Source organism: Bombina bombina, chromosome 12, assembly GCF_027579735.1.
Source record: "Bombina bombina isolate aBomBom1 chromosome 12, aBomBom1.pri, whole genome shotgun sequence".
Taxonomy (NCBI): domain Eukaryota; kingdom Metazoa; phylum Chordata; class Amphibia; order Anura; family Bombinatoridae; genus Bombina; species Bombina bombina.
Window position 1 is genome coordinate 152,833,442 of NC_069510.1, and position 22,969 is coordinate 152,856,410.

Here is a 22,969-nt window from a genome sequence, read left to right on the forward strand (position 1 = left end):
GCCATTACAGATAACATTACAAGATATGGCTACTGTTATGACTGAAGTTTTGTCTAAATTACCAGAACTGAGAGGCAAGCGTGATCACTCTGGGGTGAGAACAGAGTGCGCTGACAATGCTAGGGCCATGTCTGATACTGCGTCACAGCTCGCAGAGCATGAGGACGGAGAGCTTCATTCTGTGGGTGACGGTTCTGATCCAAACAGATTGGACTCAGATATTTCAAATTTTAAATTTAAATTGGAGAACCTCCGTGTATTACTAGGGGAGGTCTTAGCAGCTCTCAACGATTGTAACACCGTTGCAATACCAGAGAAACTGTGTAGGTTGGATAAATACTTTGCGGTACCGGCGAGTACTGACGTTTTTCCTATACCTAAGAGACTAACTGAAATTGTTACTAAGGAGTGGGATAGACCCGGTGTGCCGTTCTCACCCCCTCCAATATTTAGAAAGATGTTTCCAATAGACGCCACCACTCGGGACTTATGGCAAACGGTCCCCAAGGTGGAGGGAGCAGTTTCTACTTTAGCTAAGCGTACCACTATCCCGGTGGAGGATAGCTGTGCTTTCTCAGATCCAATGGATAAAAAATTAGAGGGTTACCTTAAGAAAATGTTTGTTCAACAAGGTTTTATATTACAACCCCTTGCATGTATCGCGCCGATTACGGCTGCGGCAGCATTTTGGATTGAGTCGCTTGAAGAGAACCTTAGTTCATCTACGCTAGACGACATTACGGACAGGCTTAGAGTCCTTAAACTAGCTAATTCCTTCATTTCGGAGGCCGTAGTACATTTAACCAAACTTACGGCTAAGAACTCAGGATTCGCCATACAGGCACGTAGGGCGCTGTGGCTAAAATCCTGGTCAGCTGATGTTACTTCTAAGTCCAAATTACTTAATATACCTTTCAAGGGGCAGTCTTTATTTGGGCCCGGTTTGAAAGAGATTATCGCTGACATTACAGGAGGTAAGGGCCACGCCCTACCTCAAGACAAAGCCAAAGCTAAGGCTAGACAGTCTAATTTTCGTCCCTTTCGGAACTTTAAAACAGGAGCAGCATCAACCTCCACTGCACCAAAACAGGAAGGAGCTGTTGCTCGTTACAGGCAAGGCTGGAAGCCTAACCAGTCCTGGAACAAGAGCAAGCAGGCCAGGAAACCTGCTGCTGCCCCAAAGACAGCATGAACCGAGAGCCCCCGATCCGGGACCGGATCTAGTGGGGGGCAGACTCTCTCTCTTCGCCCAGGCCTGGGCAAGAGATGTTCAGGATCCCTGGGCACTAGAGATCATATCTCAGGGATACCTTCTAGACTTCAAATTATCTCCCCCAAGAGGGAGATTTCATCTGTCAAGGTTGTCAACAAACCAGATAAAGAAAGAAGCGTTTCTACGCTGCGTACAAGATCTGTTAATAATGGGAGTGATCCATCCGGTTCCGCGGTCGGAACAAGGACAAGGGTTCTACTCAAACCTGTTTGTGGTTCCCAAAAAAGAGGGAACTTTCAGGCCAATCTTAGATTTAAAGATTCTAAACAAATTCCTAAGAGTTCCATCGTTCAAAATGGAAACTATTCGGACAATCTTACCCATGATCCAAGAGGGTCAGTACATGACCACAGTGGATTTAAAGGATGCTTACCTTCACATACCGATCCACAAAGATCATCACCGGTATCTAAGGTTTGCCTTCTTAGACAGGCACTACCAGTTTGTAGCTCTTCCATTCGGATTGGCTACGGCTCCAAGAATCTTCACAAAGGTTCTGGGTGCCCTTCTGGCGGTACTAAGACCGCGAGGGATTTCGGTAGCTCCATACCTAGACGACATTCTAATACAAGCTTCAAGCTTTCAAACTGCCAAGTCTCATACAGAGTTAGTTCTGGCATTTCTAAGGTCGCATGGATGGAAAGTGAACGAAAAGAAGAGTTCTCTTTTTCCTCTCACAAGAGTTCCATTCTTGGGGACTCTTATAGATTCTGTAGAAATGAAGATTTACCTGACAGAGGACAGGTTAACAAAGCTTCAAAATGCATGCCGTGTCCTTCATTCCATTCAACACCCGTCAGTAGCTCAATGCATGGAGGTGATCGGCTTAATGGTAGCGGCAATGGACATAGTACCTTTTGCACGCCTACACCTCAGACCTCTGCAATTATGCATGCTAAGTCAGTGGAATGGGGATTACTCAGATTTGTCCCCTACTCTGAATCTGAATCAAGAGACCAGAAATTCTCTTCTATGGTGGCTTCATCGGCCACACCTGTCCAGGGGGATGCCATTCAGCAGGCCAGATTGGACAATTGTAACAACAGACGCCAGCCTACTAGGTTGGGGCGCTGTCTGGAATTCTCTGAAGGCTCAGGGACTATGGAATCAGGAGGAGAGTCTCCTTCCAATAAACATTCTGGAATTGAGGGCAGTTCTCAATGCCCTTCTAGCTTGGCCCCAATTAACAACTCGGGGGTTCATCAGGTTTCAGTCGGACAACATCACGACTGTAGCTTACATCAACCATCAGGGAGGGACAAAAAGCTCCCTAGCAATGGTGGAAGTATCAAAGATAATTCGCTGGGCAGAGTCTCACTCTTGCCACCTGTCAGCAATCCACATCCCGGGAGTGGAGAACTGGGAGGCGGATTTCTTGAGTCGCCAGACCTTTCATCCGGGGGAGTGGGAACTTCATCCGGAGGTCTTTGCCCAAATACTTCGACGTTGGGGCAAACCAGAGATAGATCTCATGGCGTCTCGCCAGAACGCCAAACTTCCTCGCTACGGGTCCAGATCCAGGGATCCGGGAGCGGTTCTGATAGATGCTTTGACAGCACCTTGGAACTTCGGGATGGCTTATGTGTTTCCACCCCTTCCGCTGCTTCCTCGATTGATTGCCAAAATCAAGCAGGAGAGAGCATCAGTGATTCTAATAGCGCCTGCATGGCCACGCAGGACTTGGTATGCAGATCTAGTGGACATGTCATCCTGTCCGCCTTGGTCTCTACCTCTAAGACAGGACCTTCTGATACAGGGTCCATTCAAACATCAAAATCTAACTTCTCTGAAGCTGACTGCTTGGAAATTGAACGTTTGATTTTATCAAAACGTGGTTTTTCTGAGTCGGTTATTGATACCCTGATACAGGCTAGGAAGCCTGTTACCAGAAAGATTTACCATAAAATATGGCGTAAATACCTATACTGGTGCGAATCCAAACATTACTCCTGGAGTAAGGTTAGGATCTCTAGGATATTGTCTTTTCTACAAGAAGGATTAGAAAAGGGTTTATCAGCTAGTTCATTAAAGGGACAGATTTCAGCTCTGTCCATCTTGTTACACAGGCGTCTGTCAGAAAATCCAGACGTCCAGGCTTTTTGTCAGGCTTTAGCTAGGATCAAGCCTGTGTTTAAAGCTGTTGCTCCGCCATGGAGTTTAAACTTAGTTCTTAACGTTTTACAGGGTGTTCCATTTGAACCCCTTCATTCCATTGATATAAGATTGTTATCTTGGAAAGTTCTGTTTTTAATGGCTATTTCCTCGGCTCGAAGAGTCTCTGAGTTATCAGCCTTACATTGTGATTCTCCTTATCTGATTTTTCACTCAGACAAGGTAGTTCTGCGTACTAAACCTGGGTTCTTACCTAAGGTGGTCACTAACAGGAATATCAATCAAGAGATTGTTGTTCCATCCTTGTGTCCAAATCCTTCTTCAAAGAAGGAACGTCTTCTACACAATCTGGATGTAGTTCGTGCCCTCAAGTTCTACTTGCAGGCAACTAAAGTTTTTCGCCAAACTTCTTCCCTGTTTGTCGTTTATTCTGGACAGAGGAGAGGTCAAAAAGCTTCTGCTACCTCTCTCTCTTTTTGGCTTCGTAGCATAATACGTTTAGCCTATGAGACTGCTGGTCAGCAGCCTCCTGAAAGAATTACAGCTCACTCCACTAGAGCTGTGGCTTCCACTTGGGCCTTTAAGAATGAGGCCTCTGTTGAACAGATTTGCAAGGCTGCAACTTGGTCTTCGCTTCATACTTTTTCCAAATTTTACAAATTTGACACTTTTGCTTCTTCGGAGGCTATTTTTGGGAGAAAGGTTCTTCAGGCAGTGGTTCCTTCTATATAATGAGCCTGCCTATCCCTCCCGTCATCCTTGTACTTTTGCTTTGGTATTGGTATCCCAGAAGTAATGATGACCCGTGGACTGATCACACATAACAGAAGAAAACATAATTTATGCTTACCTGATAAATTCCTTTCTTCTGTTGTGTGATCAGTCCACGGCCCGCCCTGTTTTAAGGCAGGTAAATATCTTTTAAATTATATTCCAGTCACCACTTCACCCTTGGTTACTCCTTTCTCGTTGATTCTTGGTCGAATGACTGGGACTGACGTAGAGGGGAGGAGCTATATGCAGCTCTGCTGGGTGAATCCTCTTGCATTTCCTGTTGGGGAGGAGTTATATCCCAGAAGTAATGATGACCCGTGGACTGATCACACAACAGAAGAAAGGAATTTATCAGGTAAGCATAAATTATGTTTTATTAGATGGTGTTATTATGTGTGTAACTGTACTGTGTAATGTATATTTATTAGATAGTGTTATTATGAGTGTAACTGTACTATGTAATGTACTATGTAATATATATTTATTAGATAGTGTTATTATGAGTGTAACTGTGCTTTGTAATGTATATTTATTAGATGGTGTTAATATGAGTGTAACTGTACTGTATAATGTATATTTATTAGATGGTGTTATTATGTGTGTGACTGTATAATGTATATTTATTAGATGATGCTATTATGAGTGTAACTGTACTGTGTAAAGTATATTTATTAGACAGTGTTATGTGTCTAACTAAACTGTGTAATGTATATTTATTAGACAGTGTTATTATGTGTGTAACTGTACTGTGTAATGTATATTTATTATATGGTGTTATTATGAGTGTAACTGTACTGTGTAATGTATATTTATTAGATAGTGTTATTATGTGTGTAACTGTACTGTGTAATGTATATTTATTAGACAGTGTTATTATGTGTGTAACTTTACTGTGTAATGTATTGTTATTAGAAAGTGTTATTATGAATGTAAGTGTACTGTATAATGTATATTTATTAGATGGTGTTATGTGTGTAACTGTACTGTGTAATGTATATTTATTAGATTGTGTTATTATGAGTGTAACTACTGTGTAAGGTATATTTATTAGATGGTGTTATTATGAATGTAGTTGTACTGTGTAATGTATATTTATTAGATGGTGTTATTATGAATGTAGGTGTACTGTGTAATGTATTTTTATTAGATGGTGTTATTACGAATGTAAGTGTACTGTGTGTAATGTATATTTATTAAATAGTGTTATTATGTGTGTAACTGTACTGTGTAATGTATATTTATTAGACAGTGTTATGTGTGTAACTGTACTGTGTAATGTTTATTTATTATATGTTGTTATTATGAATTTAACTGTACTGTGTAATGTATATTTATTACAGTGTTATTATGTGTGTAACTGTACAGTGTAATGTATTGTTATTAGAAAGTGTTATTATGAATGTAAGTGTACTGTATAATGTATATTTATTAGATGGTGTTATGTGTGTAATTGTACTGTGTAATGTATATTTATTAGATGGTGTTATTATGAATGTAAGTGTACTGTGTAATGTATATTTATTAGATGGTGTTATTATGAATGTAAGTGTACTGTGTAATGTATATTTATTAGATAGTGTTGTTATTATGTGTGTAACTGTACTGTATAATGTATATTTATCAGACCTTGTTAATTTGAGTGTAACTGTACTGTGTAATGTATTGTTATTAGACAGTGTTATTATGAGTGTAACTGTACTGTGTAATGTATATTTATTAGATGGTGTTATTATGTGTGTAACTGTACTGTGTAATGCATATTTATTAGATAGTGTTATGTGTGTAACTGTACTGTGTAATGCATATTTATTAGATAGTGTTATTATGTGTGTAACTGTACTGTATAATGTATATTTATCAGACCTTGTTAATTTGAGTGTAACTGTACTGTGTAATGTTTTTTTTTGTCAGACAGTGTTAATATGAGTGTAACTGTACTGTGTAATGCATATTTATTAGATGGTGTTATTATGTGTGTAACTGTACTGTGTAATGCATATTTATTAGATAGTGTTATGTGTGTAACTGTACTGTGTAATGCATATTTATTAGATAGTGTTATTATGAGTGTAACTGTACTGTGCATTGTATATTTATTAGATAGTGTTATTATTAGTGTAACTGTACTGTGTAATGTATATTAGACAGTGTTATTATGTGTGCAACTGTACTGTGTATTGTATTTTTATTAGATAGTGTTATTATGTGTGCAACTGTACTGTGTATTGTATTTTTATTAGATAGTGTTATTATGTGTGCAACTGTACTGTGTAATGTATATTTATTAGATAGTGTTAATATGTGTGTAACTGTACTGTGTATTGTATTTTTATTAGATAGTGTTAATGAGTGTAACTGTACCGTGTATTGTATATTTATTAGATGGTGTTATTATGTGTGTGCAACTGTACTGTGTAATGTATATTTATTAGGTGGTGTTATTATGTGTGTAACTGTACTGTGTAATGTATTTTATTAGATAGTGTTATTATGTGTGTAACTGTACTGTTTAATGTATATTTATTAGATAGTGTTATTATGTGTGTAACTGTACTGTGTAATGTATATTTATTAGATGGTGTTATTATGTGTGTAACTGTAGTGTGTAATGTATATTTATTATATGGTGTTATGTGTGTAACTGTACTGTGTAATGTATATTTATTATATGGTGTTATTATGAGTGCAACTGTACTGCGTAATGTATTGTTATTAGTTAGTGTTATTATGCGTGTAACTGTACTGTGTAATGTATATTTATTAGATAGTGTTATTATGTGTGTAACTGTACTGTGTAATGTATATTTATTAGATGGTGTTATTATGTGTGTAACTGTACTGTGTAATGTATATTTATTAGATGGTGTTATTATGTGTGTAACTGTACTGTGTAATGTATATTTATTAGATGGTGTTTTTTGTGTGTAACTGTACTGTGTAATGTATATTTATTAGATGGTGTTATTATGTGTGTGTAACTGTACTGTGTAATGTATATTTATTAGATGGTGTTATTATGAGTGTAACTGTACTGTGTAATGTATATTTATTAGATGGTGTTATGTGTGTGTAACTGTACTGTGTAATGTATATTTATTAGATGGTGTTATTATGAGTGTAACTGTACTGTGTAATGTATATTTATTAGATGGTGTTATGTGTGTGTAACTGTACTGTGTAATGTATATTTATTAGATAGTGTTATTATGTGTGTAAGTGTACTATGTAATGTATATTTATTAGATGGTGTTATTATGTGTGTAACTGTACTGTAAAACAGAATGAGAAGCAGTCTGCCAGGAACGAACAGCAGCATCAATAGCTTGTTCTATGGCCCGGTTGCCACCTGGTAGTAGCTTCTTTCTGCCCAATTGTGCTTTTCACAGAGGAAAACTTTCCTGTAGTATATCAGTCTGATCCCGCCGACATGGTCAGTCCAGCCACGAAATACCAGGCAATTCTCCTCTGAACAAGGAACATGACAACCCCAGATGATCGTTTCGGCCTCCTTTGGGCCTCGTCAGTGAGGTGCAGCCATATCCCTCTAAGCACATTGGGCAAGGAGTCCACGTCTGGTTTCCCCCATCACCCATAGGGAGACTATCCCCAGGGTCATATTTACATATGTAACTGTACTGTGTAATGTATATTTATTAGATGGTGTTATGTGTGTAACTGTACTGTGTAATATATATTTATTAGATGGTGTTATTATGTGTGTGTAACTGTACTGTGTAATGTATATTTATTAGATGGTGTTATTATGTGTGTAACTGTACTCAAGCAATAAAGTTATTTTTCATTTGTATACCAGTGGTAAGCCAGAGGAGTGCAAACCCCCATAATAAACCCCTCATTGTTCAGGTGCAAATGTTGGCACTTGTAATCTGGCCCTATATGGGGCATTAACATTTTGCATTTTAAAAATGAACAGTAATCGCCTTGTAATTAAATTACAAGACATTTGTGATGTCTTGCTATAGAATAACATATCAGCCAAGTCAGTAGGTGCATTTCCATTTCAGGGAATTAGAGAATCAACAATCTTCAGATTTAAATTACATGAAAAGGGGCAAAATAAATAATTACTGTATATTTCAAAGTTTTTTTTTATTACACATAACTAAACATTTTATATAAAACATGCATATATTGATTCTTATTATTAATAATAATAATAATAATACTAATACTAATAATAACAACAATAATAAAATATTATTAAAGGGACACTGAACCCAATTTTTTTCATTCATTATTCAGATAGAGCATGAAATTGTAAGCAACTTTCTAATGTACTCCTATTATCATTTTTTTTTCTCATTCTCTTGATATCTTTATTTGAAATGCAAGAATGTAAGTTTAGATGCCGGCCCATTTTTGGTGAACAACCTGGGTTGTCCTTGCTGATTGGTGGATAAATTCATCCACCAATAAAAATGTGCTGTGCAGAGTCTGAACCATAAAAATGCTTAGATGCCTTCTTTTTCAAATAAAGATAGCAAGAAAACGAAGAAAAATTGATTTAGGAGTAAATTAGAAAGTTGCTTAAAATTGCTGCTCTATCTGAATCACAAAAGAAAAAAATGTGGGTTCATTGTCTCTTTAATAATAAAAATAATAAAATAATAACAATAGTGATAATAATAATAATAACAATAATATAAATAATAATAATAACAATAATGATGATAATAATAACAACAGTAATGATAAAAACTATAATAATAACTATAATAATATTAATAATAACAACAATGATAATAATAACGATGATGATAATAATACTTATATTAATAAATAATAACAATACTACTACTACTACTAATAATAATAACATTAATAATACTTATGATAATAATAATAATAATAAATAAAGATAACATTTCTATTACTACTACTACTACTACTACTACTACTACTACTACTACTAATAATAATAATAATAATAATAATAATAATAACAACAACAATACTTATATTAATAAATAACAATACTACTACTACTAATAATAATAACATTAATAATACTTATGATAATAATAATAAATAAAGATACAATTTCTATTACTTATTATAACAACAATACTTATATTAATAAACAATAACAACAATAATAATACTTTTAACCCTTTAAGGACACAGCTTTCAGTTTGCTCAATTGTTTTATGACGAAAAAATTCCGTCATATGTCCTTAAGATGTTAATAATAATAAAAATAATAATAATAATAATTTAAAATAACAACATTAATATTACTTATTATAATAATAATTATTATATTAATAAATAATAACAATAATAATACTTATGATAATAATAATACATAAAAATGTAATTTCTATTACTTATAATAATAATAATAATAATAACAATAATTATACTTTAATAATAATACTAATTTAAAATAACATTAATATTACTACTACTACTAATAATAATTTAAAATAACATTAATATTACTTATTATAATAATAATAATTATTATTATATTAATAAATAATAACAATAATAATACTTATGATAATAATAATAATAATAATAATAATAATAAATAAAAATAACATTTCTATTACTTATAATAATATTAATAATATATAATAATAATAACTATAATTATACTTTAATAATAATAATACTAATTTAAAATAACAACATTAATATTACTAATAATAATAATAATAGCGGTAGTGTCATGTATTTGTAACTCAGTACCAGATTGCATGCGATTACAAGGAATGCACTAGCAACTTAGAGATCGAGCTGCTTGCAGTTCCAAATTGGTTTTACCATAATATTGAGCCCTCTGCTCTGTCTATAGAGCTCATACTTGGTTTTTTTTCCCTTTCCTTCCATTTAAAATTTTAGTTCAATTTCCAATGTATTTGACTTCTCCCCAGTTAATGTGACTGCAATGAGTTAATAAGCGTCTGTCTCTGAATTGGAAGTATTCATTAAAATTCGCAGTGTTGGGTCAAAGGGTGTGAGATGAATAAAATAAATGACACAACATAAATGAGTGAGCACTGTGCAGTTCTAGAGGTCGTACAAAAGGAAGCACGGATGTGACTTGCCCTGTGCGTCTCCCATGCTCTGCTGCTGCACACACACATTCCCAGGGTGCTGGTCTCTAGGTTACAGACACCAGCCCGTCAGTGACATGCCTCATGAGGGCTGATGTCAGCTCTCCCGCACCCCATATGCTGTGGCTGGTGTCTGTCCCTAGAGGAGAGATGGGTCTCATCAGACCTCCCACTCGCTCTCCCCTTCTGCGGCACAGTACTGCTCATTATTTCACACCCATGCTTGTGACCGGGAGAGATGCTTTCATCCTTCCTGGCAACCTAAAAATAACTAACAAAATACAAGTTTCATTTTAAGAGCTTGACATATTGGCACAGGTTCACAGTACTCGATTTGTCACTATTTGCTTATTATATGACCCTTAGATGTGATGCAGATTCTATGGCAGCTAAGGGGTTAATTTACATGGTTTATATAAGTGAATGTCTGCAGTTTTTATTGCCTTTCTCAGTGTTATGTTTGTTCAGCCTTTAAGCAAACTGTTTACTAAAAGTAACTTTTTTTTCTCTTTCCCTCCCTTACCCGCCCTCTGTTTCTTCCTCTTTTTCTTCCTCTTTGACTTCCTTTTCTCTCTCCTTCTTCCTCCCTTTTTGCCTCTCTCAATGTCTTTTTTTTTCTGTCCCCCACCCTCTGTCTCCCCCTCAAACTCTTCTTTCTCTCCCTATCTCTCGCTTACACACTGTCTTCTATCTTTCCCCTTTTCTGTCTCCTACACTCTGTTTCCTTTTATCTAATTCACTCTATCTCTCCCTCTCTCCCTCATTTTCCCTCTTTCTCCTCCTTTACTCTTTCTTCAACTTTCTACTTTCTTTCTATCTCTCGATCCCTTTTTCTTTTTTTTCTCCTTCGTTCTTTCTTTGCTTCCTCTCTCGCTTCACCCCCTTTCTCTCTCTTTGCACCCTGTTTCCCCTATCTTACTTTCTCTTTGGATTCTATCTCCCCCATCTTTCTGTCTGTTTGCACCCTCTCTCACCCTATCTTTCTCCCTCGTTGCACCCCCTCTCCCCCTATTCTCTCTCTTTGCACCCTCTCTTCCCCTATCTTTCTCTCTCTTTGCACCCCCTCTCCCCCTATCTTTCTCTCTCTTTGTACCCCCTCTCCTCCTATCTTTTTATCTCTTTGCACCTCCTCTCCCCCTATCTTCCTCTCTCTTTGCACCCCCTCTCCCCTATCTTTTTCTCTCTTTTCACCCCCCTCTCCCCTATCTTCCTATCTTTTTGCACCTCCTCTCCCCTATCTTCCTCTCTCTTTGCACCCCCTCTCCCCTATCTTTTTCTCTCTTTTCACCCCCCTCTCCCCTATCTTCCTCTCTCTTTGCACCTCCTCTCCCCCTATCTTTCTTTCTCTTTGCACCCTTTCCCCCTATCTTCCTCTCTTTGCACCCCCTCTCCCCTATCTTCCTCTCTTTTTTCACCCCCTTTCCCCCTATCTTCCTCTCTTTGCACTCCCTTTCCCCTATCTTCCTCTCTTTGCACCCCCTTTCCCCCTATCTTCCTCTCTTTGCACTCCCTTTCCCCCTATCTTCCTCTCTCTTTGCACCCCCTCTCCCCTATCTTCCTCTCTCTTTGCACCCCCTCTCCCCTATCTTCCTCTCTCTTTGCACCCCCTCTCCCCTATCTTCCTCTCTCTTTGCACCCCCTCTCCCCTATCTTCCTCTCTCTATGCACCCCCTCTCCCCTATCTTCCTCTCTCTTTGCACCCCCTCTCCCCTATCTTCCTCTCTCTTTGCACCCCCTCTCCCCTATCTTCCTCTCTCTTTGCACCCCCTCTCTTTGCATCCTCTCTCTCCCCCATCTTATTGTCTGTTTTTCTAGGAGGTCCTGCAAACCATCTCAAAGTTTTGCTTCCCATTTTGTCTGGACAGGTAAGCTTTACAACTCATTGATGTTCACCTGTTAACGTTGGAAATGGCTGCCCTGTATAAAGAGAGGGAAAAAAAACAGATTCTAAGCACATAGATATGACATAGCGTCACCAAGGAAAACCTGAAGTATTCATTGTTTTCCTGCATTGGATAGAAGGCTTTACATTTTACATAAACCACACTATATATATAAGGGGACATAACAGCCAAAAATACATTAAAGCAAAAGTATGCTGCAGTTTGCACTCACGCATCTAAAGAGACGTAGGGGACGTAATTACACAACACAGAGGGATCTGTTATATCTCATCACCTACTTAGGACATATGGTTCTTTTATAGCGTATCTAATATGTCAGCCGATAGCAGTAGTACTGTGCAGTGATCATCCCTATGTATTTATGTCTGTTTTTGACGTGCTGTTTGCAGCCTTTCGGCCACTCAAGTTGGACATAACTTCACGTTCGTGCTGACTGACATTGACAGCAAGCAGAGGTTTGGCTTTTGCCGGTTATCTTCAGGCGCCAAAAGCTGCTTTTGTATCTTAAGGTAAGACTGGCCATGTCATGCTACTCTCTTCCGCATTACGTCTATTGTCCTGCTTAGGGCACTTGCTCTGGGTGTTCACTTTTGCAGGAAGGGTAAATAGAATTTGTTTGCCAGATATCTTTTTTATTGGGATGCGGGGATGAGTTTGAAATAAAGGGGGGAAGTGGTAAACTCAAAAAAACAAAAGCTTATTAATTTCTTCAATCTTTAGTGAATGTACTGCATACAATAATATAGACATTTGCAAACCTGAAGAGGCCTTAGTGCTTGGAGACACTGAATGGAATTTAGCAAATTTAGGCAAGAGGCATACACACACACACAAACACAGCAACACACACATAGACACACACAGCAACTCACATGCAGACACACAGCAACACACACATAGACACACACAGCAACTCACACAGTAGACACACACACACACAGCAACACACACACATAGACACACACAACAACTCACATGCAGACACACAGCAACACACACATAGACACACACAGCAACTCACATGTAGACACACACACACACACACACACACACAAACACAGCAACACACACATAGACACACACAGCAACTCACATGCAGACACACAGCAACACACACATAGACACACACAGCAACTCACACAGTAGACACACACACACAGCAACACACACAACAACTCACATGTAGACACACACACACACACAAACACAGCAACACACACATAGACACACACAGCAACTCACATGCAGACACACAGCAACACACACATAGACACACACAGCAACTCACACAGTAGACACACACACACACACAGCAACACACACACATAGACACACACAGCAACTCACACAGTAGACACACACACACACACAGCAACACACACACATAGACACACACAGCAACTCACACAGTAGACACACACACGCACACATAGACACACACAGCAACTCACACAGTAGAAACACACACACAGCAACACACACACATAGACACACACAGCAACTCACACAGTAGACACACACACACACAGCAACACACATACATAGACACACACAGCAACTCACACAGTAGACACACACACACAAACACAGCAACACACACATAGACACACACAGCAACTCACATGCAGACACACAGCAACACACACATAGACACACACAGCAACTCACACGGTAGACACACACACACACACATAGACACACACAGCAACTCACATGCAGACACACAGCAACACACACATAGACACACACAGCAACTCACATGTAGACACACAGCAACACACACATAGACACACACAGCAACACACACATAGACACACACAGCAACTCACACGGTAGACACACACACACACACACACACACACATAGACACACACAGCAACTCACATGCAGACACACAGCAACACACACATAGACACACACAGCAACTCACATGTAGACACACAGCAACACACACATAGACACACACAGCAACACACACATAGACACACACAGCAACTCACATGTAGACACACAGCAACACACACACAGCAACACACACATAGACACACACAGCAACTCACATGTAGACACAGCAACACACACATAGACACACACAGCAACACACACATAGACACACACAGCAACTCACATGTAGACACACAGCAACACACACACAGCAACACACACATAGACACACACAGCAACACACACATAGACACACACTGCAACTCACATGTAGACACACAGCAACACACCCATAGACACACACAGCAACTCACATGTAGACACACAGCAACACACACATAAACACACACAGCAACTCACATGTAGACACACAGCAACACACGCATAGACACACAGCAACTCACACGTAGACACACACAGCAACTCACACGTAGACGCACACAGCAACACACACATAGACACACACACAGCAACACACATAGACACACACACAGCAACACACATAGACACACATACAGCAACACACACATAGACACACACAGCAACACACACATAGACACACACAGCAACACACACATAGACACACACAGCAACACACACATAGACACACACAGCAACTCACATGTAGACACACAGCAACACACATGTAGACACACAGCAACGCACACATAGACACACAGCAACAGACATACAGCAACACACACAGACACACAGCAACACACACATAGACACACATACAGCAACACACACATAGACACACAGCAACACACACATAGACACACAGCAACACACACATAGACACCCACACAGCAACTCACATGTAGACACACAGCAACACACACACAGACACACACACAGCAACACAGACACACAGCATCACACACATAGACACCCAGCATCACACACACAGACACCCAGCATCACACACACAGGCACACAGCAACTCACACGTAGACACACAGCAACTCACACGTAGACACACAGCAACACACACATAGACACACACAGCAACACACACACAGACACACACAGCAACACACACGTAGACACACACAGCAACACACACATAGACACACAGCATCACACACAGACACACAGCATCACTCACATACAGACACACAGCAACATACATAGAGACACACAGCAGCACCCACATAGATACACACAACAATAGACACAAAGCAACACACACAGCAACACACACACAGACACACACAGCAACACACACATAAAGACACACAACAACTCACACATAGACACACAGCAACACACACATAGACACACAGCAACACACAGGTAGACACACAGCAACACACACATAGACACAAACGGCAACACACACATACACATAGACACACACATCAACACATACAAAGCAATACATGCATAGAGACACACACACAATGATACACACATCAACACATACACAGTGACACACACAACACATACACAGTGACACACACAACACATACACAATGACACACACAACACATATACAATGACACACACAACACATACACAGTGACACACACAACACATACACAATGACACACACAACACATACACAATGACAAGAAAAGGGAAATTGGTGGTAAAGGAGCTACCTATAAGGTCATAGCTAAAATCCCTGTATTGTCTTTATAATCTCAAAATAAAGACAAATATGCAGAAAAAAAACAAAAGGGGGTGGGACAAGCGCTCCAATGTAGAGCCGACCTGAAGTTATTAGTATATATTATAAAAAAATATTTGGATACCCAAGATAAGTGTAAGACATTTAATATAATTAATGAAATGCAAAATATAAATCGAAAATAATAAATTCAAAATGAATTATTAATATGTGATGCTGGCATCTAACCAAAATGAATACAAATATAATATATATCACTAAAAGTTATTTATATTAAAAGTTACAAATATAACGTGCAAATACGATAAATTGTTGGCAGTTAAATATTCACTATATGTTTGACATCAAACTCAATACTCGAAATACTGATGCTTCTAAACAGAGAGCATACAAAAGCATGCAGATGAGTACATAAAAACAAAAATGGGTAGTGTATGATCAATACAGCTATAAATGAAAGGCAGATAAAATAGGACAATACTTATACTGCAAATGTCCGTGAACTACGTGTAATTCTGTTGTGCACAGACTTGGATGTTGATAGATCCAAGGACAGAGAAACAAACCAAGTTCACTATCCGTAAAGGAGCGTCTAACTGCAGAATGTTCCGTAAGCTTTGACGTCAGGTCATCTGACTTGGTTACGTGATCAAATGGTTTCCAAACGATACTTTGTATCCGTCTTTGTATCAGTCTACAGGGAGTGCAGAATTATTAGGCAAGTTGTATTTTTGAGGATTAATTTTATTATTGAACAACAACCATGTTCTCAATGAACCCAAAAAACTCATTAATATCAAAGCTGAATAGTTTTGGAAGTAGTTTTTAGTTTGTTTTTCGTTATAGCTATTTTAGGGGGATATCTGTGTGTGCAGGTGACTATTACTGTGCATAATTATTAGGCAACTTAACAAAAAACAAATATATACCCATTTCAATTATTTATCTTTACCAGTGAAACCAATATAACATCTCAACATTCACAAATATACATTTCTGACATTCAAAAACAAAACAAAAACAAATCAGTGACCAATATAGCCACCTTTCTTTGCAAGGACACTCAAAAGCCTGCCATCCATGGATTCTGTCAGTGTTTTGATCTGTTCACCATCAACATTGCGTGCAGCAGCAACCACAGCCTCCCAGACACTGTTCAGAGAGGTGTACTGTTTTCCCTCCTTGTAAATCTCACATTTGATGATGGACCACAGGTTCTCAATGGGGTTCAGATCAGGTGAACAAGGAGGCCATGTCATTAGATTTTCTTCTTTTTTTTGTTTTAAATAATTTTTATTGAAATTTTTACATATTCAGTAACAACTTATGCAAACATACAAATTCTCAAATATCAAAGACATAGGAGTAAACGTAACCTGTCTGTTATCAACTTGCGTTACAATTTCCCTTTAGTTATCATCACTTGGAGTGTTGGTTAAAAGGGGAATGGTTGGAAATAAAGTCAACTGTTTACTCGTTGATTAACCTTCAATTTTCCAAAAGTTTGTTGTATAGAGTAAAGATGTATAGAAATAGAGATAGAAATATAGAGGAGTCCTAGGGGAGGGGTCGGGAAGGATGGAAGGGGGAAACCTCTCTGTATGAAGTCTGGTTGTTTGTTATTAGGTTTAGCGTCGCCTAGTAGACATTTATTATCTTGTCCTTTGCTCCCAAAGAAATAGAACATTAAGTATGAAATCTTTTTTGCCTACAAAACATGCATATCTTTTTTCCATAGACAAGACATAGTCCACCTCGGCTTCCCATTGTTGGAGTGTGGGTGGTTGCTGTTGTTTCCATAGTCTAGGGATAATGCGTTTGGCACATGTAAGCTGAATTTGTAGTAATTTTTTACGAAATGCACATCCCACGTTGGGAATATGGTTAAGTAGAATCATAGGGGCCGAGAGGGCTAATTGTGTGCTTAGTGTGCAATTAATGCTTCTTTCGAGTGCAGACCAAAAGTGTGAGAGCACTGGACAAGACCACCATATGTGGGATGGGGTGCCAACTTCGCCACAGCGTCTCCAGCAACTAGAGTTTGCCCCTGGGAATATTTCGTGTAATCTATGTGGGGTCAAATACCACCGTGAGAGAATTTTATAATTTGATTCTGCCATAGTTAGGGAGATAGAGGCTGTATGAGTTAAGCGGAAGGCTCTCTTCCAAGCCTCTCTTGGGAGTTGGGTTTGGAGTTCACGTTCCCATAGCTGGGTAAATGTGGGTAGCTCGTGGAGGGTAGAGTTTTTTAGTATTCTATATGAGATGGAAAGGTGCGTTCTTCCTATATCTATATTTGTACACAGTTGTTCAAAGGGATAAAGCATGCGCAGACAGTCATCTTTATATGCGCATTCCACTATTGCATGTCTTATTTGTAGGTAAGAGAACCAGCTATGGAATGGAGGGCCTAGGGCATCCCTTAGGGTTAGCCTGTCTTTTATTTGTAAAGATTCCGTCAGCATGTATATGGGTAAATTTTTGTGCTGTATATTGTCTGAGCTATGTTGAAATTGGTGTTGTTTAAAGAACAATGTGTTGTCTAATAAAGGGGTCATGGGTGATACTGGAGTAGAGAGTTTATTAGGTCGTTGAATAAGTTTGTCCCAAATCATCAATGTTGTTTTAATGCATTCATTTTCGGTGGTTAAGGGGTTTCTATGTGGCCTAGGTATCCAACAAACGTCTCTCATAGTTTGTTGTTGAATTAGAGTGGCTTCCATTTGGATCCACAGCTTAAATGGTGAGCCGTGGTTCCAAGCTATTATTCGGGTAAGGTGCACCGCCTGATGGTATAGAGGTAGGTTTGGCATATTTAACCCTCCTTCATCTTTATCTAAGTACAGAGAGTTACGGGAGACTCTCGGTTTCTTATAAGCCCAAATAAATGATTCTAGCATACGTTGTTGGGTAAACAAGTAATTTTTCGGGACTGAGATAGGCAGTGCTTGGAACAAATACAGATATATGGGGACCACCATCATTTTTATCGTATTAATTCTGCCCATCCAAGATAGATGACCTTGTTTATGCCAGTTATGTAATAAAGTAAATATATTAGTTTGAAGTTTTTCATAGTTTTCGTGAAATAGATCTCGAGGGTTCTTAGGGATGGTCAGTCCCAGATACCTGAGAGAATTTGAAATTTGGAAAGGAGTATTACATGTGAGGTATTCCGCGTCCGCTTTATCAAGGTGTGTATGCACTATACTCGACTTATTCATGTTTATGGAGTAATTGGAAAATTGTTTATATGCTTCTAGCTCCTGTGAAAGCGTCGGTATGGAGATTGAAGGTGATTGTAGTGAGAAGATAATGTCATCCGCGAATAGGAGGCATTTTTGTGTTATATTCCCAAACTGTATACCCATTATCCTCTCATTTTCCCTTATCTTGATTGCTAAAATCTCTACAGTAATGGCAAATAACAGAGGGGAAGGGGGGCATCCCTGACGAGTGCCGTTTGAAATCTGAAAAGATTGTGATAGTGTGTTGTTCACTTTGACCTTAGCTAGTGGATTGTTGTAAAGGGCCTGTACTCTATTGATAAACCTGTCCGAGAGTCCAAATTTCGACAGTGTCGACCACATGAAGTGCCAGTCGACCCTGTCGAACGCCTTCTCAGCGTCTGTGGAAAGGAGAATTAAGGGGTTTTTGTTATTATGTGAGGTATATAGTGTGTGAAGCACTCTGGTAGTGTTATCTTTGGCTTCGCGCCCCCCCACAAACCCGACTTGGTCCGGGTGGATAATTTTTGGAAGTATGGGATTTAAACGATTAGCTAATATTTTGGCATAGATCTTGATATCTACATTTAGCAATGATATGGGTCTGTAATTACTGACTATATTTGTAGGCTTGTCAGGTTTGGGCAAAACTGTAATCATGGCGTCTAGTAGAGGTTGGGAATAAGATTGTCCCTGATCTATATACTGAAATAGCTCTAATAAATGCGGGCAGATGTTTCCTATAAGTAGTTGGTAAAATTTTGTTGTAAGACCATCTGGGCCGGGTGACTTGCCAGAGGGGAGAGACTTGATGGTGTTTATTATCTCCTGTGACGTTATCTGGGAGTCTAATATTTTCAAATCTTCCTCTTGAATTTTGGGGACTTCTATGGAATCTAGATAGGCTGTCATTTTAGCGTGTTTCTCTTGATCATTAACAGTATTAAGATTATATAATGAGGAATAGTATAAAGCGAAATCATTAGCTATATCTTCATTTTTGGTGTGAATTACCCCCGATTGAAGCTTGATAGAGTGAGTATAAGAGCTAAGCCTCTGTTTTTTTAGAGATCTGGCTAACATGCGGCCAGCTTTATTAGAGTCAGCAAAAAATTTGGTTCTAGAGGTCATAGCTCGTAAGTTAGCATTTTCTATTAAGAATTTATTAAGGTTTTCTCTGGCTTCTTTTAACTCGTTGAGTAATTGGGTGGATTGTGGGTTTTGTTTATGAGAGCGCTCTATATTGGAGAGAGTAGTAGTTAAAGAATTATATAATGTTGATCTTTGCTTATTCAGCTTCGCTGAGAGTTGAATAATAATTCCTCTTATATAGCACTTATATGATTCCCAATTGTTCATAACTGTGGTGTCGCTGGATTTGTTAAAGGAAAAGTATTCGTCAGTGTATTTGGCTATTTGGTCTAGAGTGTCGTTATCTGTAAGTATCCGCTCATTAATTCTCCAGTTTAGTCTGTGTCTGGGTTTGGCAGACCAACTGAAGGTAGTTTTGACTAGGCTATGGTCTGACCATGGTGTATGTGAGATTTTAGAATCCACTAGGCTAGTGAGGAATGCTTGGTCACATAGTATGTAGTCCAACCTAGAATAGGTGTGTTGTGGGTAGGAAAAAAAGGTATAGTCCCTAATGGTGGGGTGGGCAGTTCTCCATGTATCCATCAGTGTAAGTGATTGCAACAACTCAACGTTACTCTTAATCTGGGTGTTTCTGAGATATGACTTGCCCGTCGAAGTGTCGAGGGCTGGGTTTGATGGGAAGTTAAAATCTCCACCAACTACAATCGGGCCTTTGGCTATATCAAGAAGTTTATTAATAACTTTGCGGAAGAAATTATGGGTAGGTTTGATCGGTGCATAGATATTCGCCAAGGTAATGGGTCTGCCATAATAGAGCCCTACTAGTATTAGGATCCTGCCTTCCGAGTCACTAAATTGTTGTAGTAGATCAAATGGTGTGTTGCGTCTAAATATCGTGCAAACTCCATTATGCTTAGTAGGGCCCGAGTTCAAGTAGTGCTGATCATAGTATCTAGAGGGAAGTTTTGGTTTGTGGGTTTTCCTAATGTGGGTTTCTTGGAGCATTACAATGTCCAGTTTTTGTTTGTAAAAGTCGTGTAGAGCGATAGACCGCTTTTCTGCTGACAGGAACCCTTTAACATTTTGTGTTGCAATCTGTATAGTGCCTACTTGCGGTGGGGAAGCCATATCTACAGCAACAAGTGGGTGTTTGGTCAGAGTGAAATTAAGTAGTAAAATGCAGAGAGGTTAATGATAAGGGTTAGGGCTGAGGGGAAATGGAGGGGTAAGAGACGGGAAAGGGCTCCTGAATAGATTTATTAAGTGAAAAAAAAGGCAAATAAAAAAAAAAGAAACAGAATATGTTTTTTATCTAAAGATAGAGATTTGAAAGTAATGTAAGATGTGAGGCTGTTAGAGGAGCTGGATACAAGATTTACAGCAAATTGACTGTGTATTAGGAGGTACTTAGGGAGAGAGGAAAAAGGGTGCAGGTACTTCTAAGTGGAGGATTTACTGTGGCTTTAATAAGTTGTGGTAAGGCGATAAAAGGTAGTGTGGTGTTATCTATAGCATTGAGGTAGGTGTATGAAAGGAGTGAGAGGAAAGAACATTTAGTATGAGGAAGAGAACTGGCAAACAGGGCAATTTAACTAACTAGGCATACCATGAATTTTCAATGGTTTTGAGAGAAGTCGAAGTCCAACCCGCTCGACCAGTCCGTTAATTAATGCAGGTTGATATTACCCTGGTGTCAACACAATGCCGACAACTCGTCAAAGGCGTGTGGGACAATAATCGAGCGGGGTAGACCGCACCATCAATCAGAACAGTGTAGAAGTCATATAACATTAAAGCAGTAATTTTATCATCAATAATCACATGATATCTAAGCTGCTAAAAGTAAACATAGAAAACCTGCGCTCTAACATAACTTGAAGCGGATCTGCTTATCAACTGAGTTGTGCCCTATAGAGATTAATTAAAGGCTATGGACGATACATATTCTGTTCTGGATTCAAGACAATTGACTTATATTCATTTAATATATGAAGAGCTAAACTTAGACATAAAAACAATTCAAAAACAAGTCTAGAGTGCATAACTATAACACGTCTTATCAAAAAAGTGCATCTCTTAAAGGTCATGAGTCTCTTTAACAGTTCAGTGTGAGTTAACGAACTATGGGCCTTCAGCCCAGATTGAGGAACATATTATAATGTCCACAGCTATAATTAGCACATTAGCTGTACATGATAAAATGACAAACGAAATTAATATATTTACGTGTCCCTGGTCAAGGTGGGTTAATATCTTCGTTGGTCTGGTTGATTTGTCTTCTCTTGCTTTGATTCGTCGATGATTCCAGCCATGGCCGCCTTTGAGGCTTGGGGATGTCTTGTCTTGTTGAGGATGAAGATTGAGATGGAATGTCCTGTGTTTCAGGTGCTGAAATGTTCATAGACTGACAAAAGTGTTCAATGTTCAAGGGAGATGAGCATTCAATTTTCTTGCCATTTTTAACTGCTATAACAGATGTTGGAAAACCCCATCGATATGGAATCCGCAGCTTACGAAGATGGGAGGTTAGCATTTAAAGTTTCCTACGCTTCTGGAGGGTCCGCGCTGATAGGTCTTGGAACACTTGTATTCGTTGGCCCTGGAACGTAATTGCTTGTTGTTTCCTAGAATAATTATATATTTCCTCTCTATGCTTGAAGCACTGGAAATGAACTATAATATCCCTGGGTGGTGAGCCGTCAGCAGGTTTGGGTCGTAGGGATCTGTGGGCTCTATCCAGGATTATATCCTGGGGGTCCGAGGAATTATTCTTCGCCAACTCTGTGAAGAAAGCCTGCAGGTAGTCTTGTATCTCATTGTTAAGAACCGACTCGGGGATCCCCCTAAACCTTAAATTGCTCCTTCTTGAGCGATTCTCCAAGTCGTCTAACTTGTCTTCTAGAGCTGTTAGGTTTTGCTGGTGT

The 22,969-nt window shown here is 38.8% G+C and overlaps 1 protein-coding gene across 1 annotated transcript in view; it reads left to right on the top strand.

Moving 5' to 3' along the window:
- The window catches only part of DENND1A (DENN domain containing 1A), a 1,966,771-nt gene that overhangs the window by 548,470 nt on the left and 1,395,332 nt on the right, over positions 1–22,969 (top strand). Inside the window, 2 exon segments of the mRNA XM_053695696.1 lie at positions 12,058–12,107; positions 12,536–12,655. Of these exon segments, the coding sequence (XP_053551671.1) occupies positions 12,058–12,107; positions 12,536–12,655 (170 nt within the window).